This window comes from Anguilla anguilla, chromosome 4 (genome assembly GCF_013347855.1).
Source record: "Anguilla anguilla isolate fAngAng1 chromosome 4, fAngAng1.pri, whole genome shotgun sequence".
NCBI classification, from domain to species: Eukaryota; Metazoa; Chordata; class Actinopteri; order Anguilliformes; family Anguillidae; genus Anguilla; species Anguilla anguilla.
The window spans coordinates 20,996,753-21,007,702 of NC_049204.1; the positions used below are offsets into that span (position 1 = coordinate 20,996,753).

Consider the following 10,950-nt stretch of genomic DNA (forward strand, 5'->3'; position numbering starts at 1 on the left):
GTTACATCCTCTCAATCTCCGATTCTGAATGCAAAGCAGAAACGCAGCGGGTGCTGTGTTTACAGTTTCAGGAAGGAATTCACTGGGAAGTGCCTCCAAACCACAAGGTCATTTGAACTGGGGAAAACGACCCAAGACCTCTTTAATGGCAGCGGCGCTACGTTAGACCCCATACCAAAGAGTGTATTAGTTCATAATGCATTCCACCTGCAAATCCTTTGTTTTACTATTCATATCTGATGTTATGTCTCTGTCTTTCTGTAAGACTTTCTCTATGTTCAGATACTCAAATAATAAGCTGTGGATTGCTCCGGAGGATTTAATATCAGATGTACTACTAACCTACTGCCCAAAAAAGACTGATATTGCTCATGAAAACTGCACATATTTAACCAGATAGAGAAACACTGGCACATTTCTATATTATGTGGAAACACAGGACTACTGTAAAAAGAAGTTAGCTAAACAGAAATAATGACACTAAACCGATGCAGAGCCGCTGTACAGAGACCAAGCACGCAGCGGAAGGGGAGAATTGTTTAAGAACATCACTGTAACACTCCTCTGTTTATATATATGATATATATATAATAATATAGTGAGTGGGTATGTGAGTGTTTGTATGTGTGTGTTTGTGTGTGTGTGTGTGTGAGAGAGAGAGAGAGAGAGAGAGAGAGAGAGAGAGAATTTATTGTGTGTGCGGGTGCACATTCATTTGTATGTGCACACAGAATGCAAGCCTGGGGGGGGGGGGGGGGGGGGGGGGGACGACACTTGATAGACAATGGTAATTATCCATTTGTGCTTTAACTGGCTAGATGCCAGATTTGATTAATGGTGCATTTACACAGCTCAAAGACTCCATCTGTATATCACAATTTCCCAAACTAAAACTTCTCTTCTTCACTTGAAACATATAATCACTGACTCCCTAGCACTTCATCTTTCAATGCTACAATAATTCAGAATGGTTAACTACTTTGGGAGCGGTGCTTACTTATAGCACAGCAAAAAAGCAGGATACTCTACAGCAAGCAACTGTCTCTTAATTAAACAGAGTTTTATTGAAACTGCCCCCCCCCCCCCAAAAAAAAAAAAAAACAGCATCATGAATGAAGTAAATGTAGTAGCATTTGAGCACTGTGGTGGAGGAGAGAGGACACCTCGGTGACTGGACTGCTTTGGTTCCAAGCAGTTAATTTAAAAAAAAAAAAACGTTAAAATAGCCATAAGCTGCAAATAGAAGGCCTGCTGTATCTGACTTGCGAAAACTACTGCAAGGCCAAATCTGTTTATGACCTCACATTAGAATACCTCCAAAGTGATATACATTTTAAACATCCAACACTGTCCACTATGTCAGTGATAAGTAGCCTACCTACTCCCTGCCATAGGCATTTAATATAGTGCGTCCATGTGAACGACTGGGCGGCACAACATTAGTGTTTTCAATGCTGAAACAATTGTCATGTATTCCCGTTTCAACAGCTAGAATCTGTTCAGATTTTCTTTTTATTGAAGAACTCAATTTAAGCGGTAATCGGCCATTCAAGCCTGAGTCCATACGCTGTCAACATGTGATCAAGGCTAATCACAAATAACGCTCCAAGAGCGATTCTCTGCGTTTTGCTCTGTAGAGCTTTTGTTCATCATTCATTGAACAGGCCCTCACGAGTACGCACAAGAAGGCTTTATTATAGAATTATTGAGGCTTAACTTTCCTTTTATATTTGAAAATCTATATATTTGTCAAGAGCAATATCCTACAGAGAGCTTCCATTGTCCGTTTCAAATTAAGCTGGAATTTCACTATAGCATAGCCGTCTTCTCACTTGTAGCCTTCTTACCTACATCTGACAGCAAGTTACTCACTCTAATTTGCCATTCAAAGACAAATAATTGATATGTGCTTTACATTTTTCACATTGCAGGAATTAAACTGAGTCTTCAATACATTTTTTCTAAAATTATTGCAAAATAGTTGTAAGACTTGAAATAATGCCAAAGAAACATGAACGAGCAATTTTGTGTACACAAGGCTATATAAAATGTGTTTCGCGGTAAACGATTTCTGAAAGCGTCCGCTCTCTCTCAACACTACCTAATTGATTTGGTGAGAACAAATGGTCTTATATTAACATTTTCTGACTATAACACGATTGTATAACATCAAGAAATATCAAGTTGGCTACTTAGTATAACTCTACCATGAGCTCGAAAAAATAAATAAATAAACGTATATATATATAACACGAATTTCACATAGAAGGGCAATAAGAAGGGCTTTCCTCAACTTTTCACAGAAGTTATTGATGCCATTAGCCGCTTTCCAAATTCGGGGGAGGCTACTGTTGTTTTGTAGCCTAGTATAACAGGTGCCGTTTCAACAGAGCAGTGTGCCACCTTCCTTGAAATATTAGCAAAGGTGCATGCTTGTTGTCTTGGTATATATTGGTATATATTGTTATGAAAGGTAAAACTCAGTTGCATCGTGTATGCTTCTGTCCTTCTCTATGTGGCTTGCTACATAGTTTCTGTGTAGGCTAAATATCATTTGAGGGACCACACAGTAATACAATTTATCTTCACCTTATCACCTCAAAATGAAAAAAAAAACAAAAACAAAAAAAAACAGTAACTTAAGACAAAGACGTACTGTACCACGTAAACGACAATTTCATACGAGTCTTTCCCAAAACACAGGCTACTGTACACACGGCTGAATAAGCGGGGACTCACCTCTAAAAATATCCAGAGCGTCAAGATGATTCCAGACAGTTCAGTCTTCATTTCTCTTTTGTTCTTTGGCAACTCCGCTCAAAGAGGAATAATTATGGTTCTATATCACAATGTAGACTTCATATCGCGCGAGAGGAGCGCAACATTAAAAAGCAAAACGGCGGCTTCCTGCGCGCATCCGTTCGTGTTGAGTGTACGAAAACAAGCGCGAGACCACGTATCCCCGCTGTCAGTGTAGGATAATGTTCTAGCTCTAGTTAATACCACGTCTTCTTAAATCCCCCACTTAGGTCAAACATATTTAAAGCGATTTATTAAAATAGCATGGTCACTGAGAGCATACCTCTCTGACCGCATTAAACAGAAAGCCACTCGAGTCACAAACACAAAGAGAAGAACGATGTATAATTTACTAATCCACGCCCATTGTCTGGGAATTATCTCCAAAGATGGAAAGCGGCAGTGAGAGGACAGGAACAGCTGAGCGATCAGGCAGAGGTGAACTCCAGAGGAACTCTCGTGCTGTGTCCACTGAATCCAAATTTAACAGAAGCGTCTCCCACCACAAACCAAAGCGACCACCATTCAACGAATTTGCAAACTCAAATGCAGAGAGCAGTGCACCAGGCTCGTAACAGGGGTCTGCAACCCTAGGCAAGGACCAGCACCCGTTTCCGCAGATGCCTTCTCTATCAATCGTTACCAGGCATACGTGTCTCTCTTCACGGTAAAAAGAAAAAAGAAAAAAAAAGTTAGTTTTAACCTTGTCAGCTCATTAAAGACATACCCAACAGCCCATTGTAGCTGATCTAAAATATCTCATTTTCTATTGTAAACACAGAATTTACAGATGTAGATGTTCATATATTAGCTAGTATTTGTTATGTGTCTAGAAGAAGAGTAGAGACATGTTTGCAGATAACATTCATTTGAATAGCGTTCTACTGCAATCTATGTTCCTCTGCTGTGAATCCACATAATCACGTTTTCACTGTTTCACATGTATGCATAAATACAAACACGCACATGCACACGCACACACAAATTACATTACAGACATTTAGCAGACACTCTTATCCAGAGCTACTTACACAACTTTTTTTTTTTTTACATAGAATTAACATTGCATACATTTATACAGCTGGATAGATGCAGGAGCAATGCAGATTAAGTACCTTGCTGAAGGGTACAACGGCGGTGTCCTACCCGGGAAACGACCTGTGACCTTTAGGTTACAAAACCAGTTCCTTACCCATTATACTACACTGCCAGCCCTCCACACACACACACACACACACACACACACAATAAATACCCATATGGCTTAATACATCTTGTGAAGCATCCTACAGGATTAACAGGTTTTACAGAGGCAGTAAGGATGGAAAAAATAGGTTTGGTTAGGGGGGATTCTGGAAGTTCCCATGGCCAGAGTTCTAAAAATGGACTGCAGAACTTGATTGTTTTATATGCTTGACTGCCAAGCCAAACAAGACCACAGCATGCCACCGTTGAGTTGGATTTCCTACTGCTACTTGGATTGTGTCTGTATCAGTCAGAAGAACATGAAATAAATCCATCTCAATGCATCATCTCAGAGATAGGATCGGATGACATTTCAACACTGAACTTCTGCGATCTCTGTCTGTACACACGTTCAAATGAAGGACACTGCCTTTCTTTATATTAAAGTATACAGGAATTGAGAAATCTGGAGAGTTCTAATCCCAGTTGAGGGGTTCCCCGTTCTGTGAGAGTGCTGTGATCAGTGACAGGGTGCAGAAAGACTATACAGAACTAACATAACAGAAAATACAATAATGTGAACATTGTGTCAAAGTGAGAAAATATGATTTTCGTGTTTTGCTTTTTAGTAGACAGGTTTTCAGGATGAGAGACATCATAGTGCAATTTATATCTGCTTCAGTGAACAGAGAATGAGCTATCATTCATCAGAAGTCACCTGTATATTAGAAGGCTGAGAATAAGGACAGTTACTCATGTTAAGGACAAAGAAAGAAGCCTTCGTTTTCTCAATATATCTCAATGTCAAAATCCTTGTCCTTGCCATCTAGTTGTGTGCAGAGAGAATATTCTAAATAGCTTTCACAGATCTATTGTTTCTCAGTATGAGAAAACTGATGCAGACTCCAAAAACGAACCTCCTAAAAATCAGCATCTATGCATTTCACGGATTGAAACGTGCATGGTTTGAATGATCTTGTCATGTGTTCCTGGCATTAACGTGTGTTGTTCTGGGAAAAGTTTATTATTAATAATAATAATAATAATAATAATAATAATAATAATAATAATAATACAACTGTCTTTGACATCGTCATCTTTGGCTATGGCTTTGGCTGTATTTTTTTCCTGTGTCTTACTTTTAAATGTAAACAATTGTATTTAATTGTAACCGTTTCCTTTCTACCACATGACAACTGTTACTTCTTTTTCTTCTTTACCTTTTTTCTAAAATCATCATTCAAAGCTGGTACCTAGTGACCCTTTATATAAGAGTTATGCAACAGATAAGTGTTGTTATCTGTAGCCATTTACAATATTGGCAGCCAAAGGTGTTATGCAAAGCTCTCTACCAGCATGCCCACATTTGCACCCAGGATTAACAATTGAGGCTGTGTTCCTCTTGCACTAAAAATACCAGGCTAAACATAAGAATACGTTAGCAAATAACAAACACCTAAATTAAGCAGGGGACAGTGGAATTTGTTTCTAGGGCTGTCTCTTACTATCATACAGCCAGGAATATTGTTGTGCTCCAGTAGTAAATGTAGTGTACTCACCCTGTGATTTCATACAGAAAGTGCAAGACACAATTCATGTGTGGAATTTTAACATTGCAGTGATCTTAAGACCAGGCTGGAAATATAATGGTTTGGCAAGACTCTGCCTCAGCAGTGTTCCTATCAATGGTCTTCTGGCCACGTGCTCCTAGCATTAATGGGTGCTGTACTGAAGAAGTTAAAAAATGCAATTGGTTAAGCAGGGACAACTGTCTTTGACATCATCATCTTCAGCTATGGCTTTGGTTATAATGTATCATATTTTTCATATTTCTCATACTTTTGTATGACATTATCAATTCTAAAACCTACTTTCAGTCAGGGCAACTCACATATTTAGATATATATTAATGAATATGCAATGTAATTATTTTGGTTGGCGCTGAATGAATCTGCTTTAGATACTTCTGTGAATGCACCAGCATGCACTAACCTATCAAACAGGGAGCATGATATATCTGCCCGACTAACAGGAGAAATATCTAACTGCTCTGCCCTGCCCCTCCCCCCAGGACCTCGCCACCAGTAAGCTAATCCAAACAGCAGGTGGAGGCTGGGGTGGAGGAGGGTGAGAGCAAGTCTGTGAGCTGCAGCAAGTGAAGCATGCAAAGAGCAGTACAGGCAATGAGCAGCGATGGAGAGGTCCGACCGTCGGTTTAAAAAAGGTGCTCTATTAGTGTGTGATTGGTTGAGTATGAGAACATGTAGTTGCTGAGGCTGACCAATGGTTGACTGCAGCAAAGGTTTCCAGGGAGAATTTACTTTGCACATGTCATGTGCAACATTCATTAATGTCACATGTTACTGTAAGTAAAGGCAAGGGTTCAATCGATCAATTGAACTTGGACTTACAATTGAATGTAAGTGTCCAAGTTTCATGTGAAGGAAAACAAAGTATTTTAAACCCTTTTAAAATTAGTCAAAGTTAATGGTAAATGTTGTTTGAAACCTGGCCGTAGCCTTACATGTGTCACATGTCAGACCTGTGGAGACCTGTTGTGTTAAACATGTTTTTATGCGCAGCTGAAGAGAAAATATGATATTTACATACAGAGATAGCGCCGCTATACGGGCAAAATGTACCCGTGCAAATTTAACGTGACATTAGCCTTATGAATGGACACCTTTCATATGGCTAATGCTTCATATTCTCTTACACGTCACCTTGGAAAAGAGCACCAATTCCACCATAGAATGGACCTGGTCCAAGAGCGCAGAGCTTCCCTCTGCTTTTTGAGAATGATATATCATCCTCAGTTTGGACAGACCGCACAGTCTTATCACAGAGCGACCAGGGATTAAGCAACAATTCCAGGTCTGTAACGATTTCAAAACACATCACAGGTCCTGAAGAATTTGTCAGTTGTTACCTATTTAAATGGGACCAATTCATTTATTTCATTTTTCTTAATATTTTTTTGCAGCCAATGTGGGGCTGAACATGACCCAGCCTAATTTTCTCTTGAATTTGGAATATTCAATCAACTATTTGTAGAAGTGTTCATGTGTGATCTAGACTGCCAATTCTGGAGAGTGAAGACATCCAAAAACATGTTATCCGCTGAAATGTGGTGTCAACAGCCTGCATTTTTTTTTTGACGTGGCAGCCCACAGCCAAGCTCATATTGAGCTGAGTCAGAGGAAGACACGTGCCTTTGGCATGTGGTCTATTGGTGCCCAATCGACCAGCAGGGGTTTCTAGATAGCAATGAAATGTGGACCCCAAACCAACTGAGCACTCCCTTACCATGGGTGATGCAATTTCTAACTACTCATTGAAATATGGGCTTCTAGCCGCTGTTTTCACAGGCAATATAAGACCTATTTCTGTAACAAAAAAAAAACATTGACTGCAGAGAAATGAAAAATGACAATGAACTTTGTGTGAACTGTTTTACAGAAGCCAAACCATATTTGGGGAAACACTGGCTATGGTATGTTCTAATTTATTAACATCACACAAACTGTTCTAGCTTGTGGAGGTTTTGAGCTGTATTTGAAGCATTTGCTGATTTAATGCAATGAGCCAGCTGTCATCAGAGATAAAAGTGAGGCCCTAATACTGTTATGTTGCTGATAGTTATAACAGGTTTCAGTTTTATTTGGAGGAGTTTTTCAAAATAATACCTCCACAACTTCCAGAATGAAGTTTAACAGGCTTTTTTTCACCTGAATAGAACAAATTCAAATTCCTGCTTTCAGTTATGTGAGCTGTTGTGCAACATCTCCATTCCTCTGCAATTTGTTCATATCTGTTTATTATTAATCCAAGGTCTGTGGCAAAGAGCTTGGAGATAAATGCCAAAAACACATCGAAATGCCAGCACAATCATTTCTTCAATTTCCAAAACTAAAAAAGCTCTTCACCCACATCACACGTTCACCTATTTAGTAAATATGTTTAAAAGCAGTGCTTCAAAACTTATCTCTCTTTAAAATTTTTGTTTCTTATTGAATGAGTCGTCATAAGCATAAAGGGTTTTTAAAAAAAAATAAATTGTGAACTCAATTGAGAAATGTTGTATGTGTCAGGATCTGCAGGAATCTTCCATGGTGCTGTGGAGCAAAGCTTCCTGAGTATGGACACTGCTCTTCCAGGAGGCTGGAAGAAATGGGAACCCAAGCCTCAAAGTCATGGGACACCAACGTGTCATGGCTTTTTTTGGTGGATTCCTCAAGGGAGACCCGTCAGTCCAACATCCTGAAAAGCACGTTGCTGCCACAAAATCGCTTGAGCCGTTTATGAAAATGAACAATTCGGCAGCACGTTTTCAAATAAGCTACGCTGAGAAATACATTTTTATAGCAATTAATGTGCAGAGCAACACAATGACTGAAGTGCTGCCAAAGTGGCAGATGAAATCTAGATGCAAATGCTCGCCGTATGAAGAAGAACTCTTCATTTTGAGCAAATTGCTGAAAATTGCTTTTTTGTTTCCTTACATGCACTCATCAGACTTCGGGAACCGGGAAATTGTTTTGGAAGTTTGCTTTTCTGAAATCAGGACCATCATCTTTATTAATTATGAACATAAATGCAATACTGGGTGCACATGAGAAACATGAAGTTAACAGAAAGTGTATAAAGTAAGGTAAAGTTGCCAATTGCATTCACAACTTAAGAGAACTTTCTTTGCCTTTTGCTGGCACTTATGTGAACAGAGAGGGATCTCATTGTGCTGTTTGTCTCCAGCAGTCAAAGACAGCGTTCTGCGCTCGGCACAATTAAACATCGGCCTTGCTTCATTTCCATGAGTCACGGCGAGGGCTGGAACACAAGCAGATGGTGCGCAGCGCTTTCGCTATGATTGCCAGGCAACTGGAGGCTGCAGAGGGATATGATGGGATGTAAATGAAAGACTCTATTTGCGGCAGCCACCTGTGTGTGCTCGTGAACAACTCCTTCCAATTAACACCAGCGCTACAGTGCCCCCCCCACCCCTCCACCCCTCCACCCCACCCCCCCTTTCCTTCACCACAGCTTCACCTAGACCTGACACTACTGCTCATTAGCAGTCTAAGGGTAGTCACTGTCAGCTCATTAATATTACTGCACCTTGCTTTAATAAGCCTGCCACTCAGTTTGCACTCTCAAAAAGGGATAAAATGCAACACCAAGCAGCCATGCATTCTCAACCTCTACTTAAAGGTAGCAAGTGATTTTCTAATGAAACATTATTAAATTGAATAGCAGAAACAACCTAAGAGGACTGGACTATTGTGCATGCCCATCATGCAACAGATGTCTGTCCTATGTGCAGATATTCAATTCGTCCATTAAAAAACACATGCAAAAGGACATCCATTCCATTAAAAAGCCAATTACCAGGATGACTGTAACACAATAATCTCAATTGCACCTTTCCCCTTTGTTATTATGCATGTTCATTCTAATCAAGGGGGGGTTCCCCTTCAGTCTAATGTCAGTCAGTCCTAGAAAACTAAATATTATTTATTCAGTCTACTCTCGTTGGCTTTTTTCCTTATATTTCATTATTACCTTTAGCAAATGTTTCATATCAGTCAGGACAACTCACATATTAAAATATTTACATGAATATGTAGATACATTCTCTGATCTGCTTCTGGCACTAGTGCATGCACCACCCTATCTAAAAGGGAGTATTATACATCTCCCCGACTAAACAGGAGGAATGCTAGAAAACCTCCCAGTATCTAGAAGCAGATTCAAACAACAGGTGGCGCTGGGGTGGTGGAGGGTGAGCACAAGTCTGCGCAGTAGCAGTGAAGCATGCAAAGCAGCGCAGGCAAGCAGCAGCACTGAGAGGTCTGATTGTTGGTTTAAAAAGGTGCTCCACTGGTCATGTGTGCCTGTGATTGGGTGGTAAAAGTGTTGTGTGTATGCAGCAGGATGATTGCATATGCGGGTACTGGGGCCGCCCGATTGCTCGACTGTAATTAGAGTTTCCTGAAGGAACTTGCTGTGCACATTCTATGCCTGCCACTCATTTCTCTGATACAACTTTCCACAACCTATGTTCACTAAAATTGATGACAGCGCTTATGTAGACCTTTTAAAAAAGGAATACCCTTTATTCAGAGCTAGGGAGTACATATAACACTGTCGCGGTGTAGTGGGGGCAGTGTGATGTAAGAGCCCACTCTTAGTTATCAGGGCTTATGATGTTCACTTTTTCTGCATGTCATGTTTTGGGGACATGGCGCGGTGTGGTGCCAGGAAGGAAGATGGGGCACTGTCCACCAGGGGGCAGAGCAAACCCCACTCACAGGCAGAGTAGCAGCGGTGGCTAGTTGTTATCACCATGGCTACTGCTCATTACCTAATCACTGGGTCTTACAGAAGGCCTTACTCGCAGGCTGACGCTGAGAGCGCTTCCCTTCACGGCTGTTGATCTGGTTGAGATGGATCTGGTTGTTGTGGATGCTCTGCTTTGCACAGATATTTTGGTTGCCAGATTTTCTATTCCTTGTGTTACGAAGGATTTCTGTTGGTAGTAAAACGTGGCAAGCCAAGCGTCCTTTTGAATTTATCTTCTCTGACTTTATCTTGTTTGCTCACCATGTGATCTGTGGCCACCTCCAGCACACCATCACAACAGCCAGCATTGGTCTAAAGTCTAATGGCAAAATCTGTTTTACCTTGATAAATATATGGCTGTTGACCAGTCCCCCCCCCACCATAGTGTCATGCACAAGCTGCTGTAGCACAATGCACAGGCAACTGATTCAGCGCCACAGACGTATCCTTGCCTACAACAAAAGAAGTTCATCAGAGCCTTGTGCTTGAAATTGCCATTTTTTAGGCTGTGATTTCTGCTCCACAGGAAGTTAATGTTTGCATAATTTACTAAATGAGTCTGCCTGAGTTTAAATTGTATTTGGTTATGTAAATCTGGCTGCAAATCTGACCTCCACTGTCTATACA

The 10,950-nt window shown here is 40.5% G+C and overlaps 1 protein-coding gene and 1 long non-coding RNA gene across 2 annotated transcripts in view; one reads left to right on the forward strand and one right to left on the reverse strand.

The window, feature by feature from the left end:
* LOC118224950 (vesicular, overexpressed in cancer, prosurvival protein 1-like) overlaps nt 1–3,451 on the reverse strand; it is a 56,838-nt gene extending 53,387 nt beyond the window's left edge. The window contains exon 1 of the mRNA XM_035412829.1: nt 2,740–3,451. Within this exon, the coding sequence (XP_035268720.1) occupies nt 2,740–2,790 (51 nt within the window). The 5' untranslated portion in view covers nt 2,791–3,451. The remainder of the gene's footprint in view (nt 1–2,739) is intronic.
* Nucleotides 3,452–6,161: 2,710 nt separating this feature from the next.
* LOC118226446 lies at nt 6,162–8,605 on the forward strand. Its single transcript, XR_004765044.1, has 3 exons — nt 6,162–6,208; nt 7,444–7,477; nt 8,076–8,605. It is a non-coding gene; the product is annotated as an uncharacterized LOC118226446 (long non-coding RNA).
* Nucleotides 8,606–10,950: the final 2,345 nt, after the last annotated feature.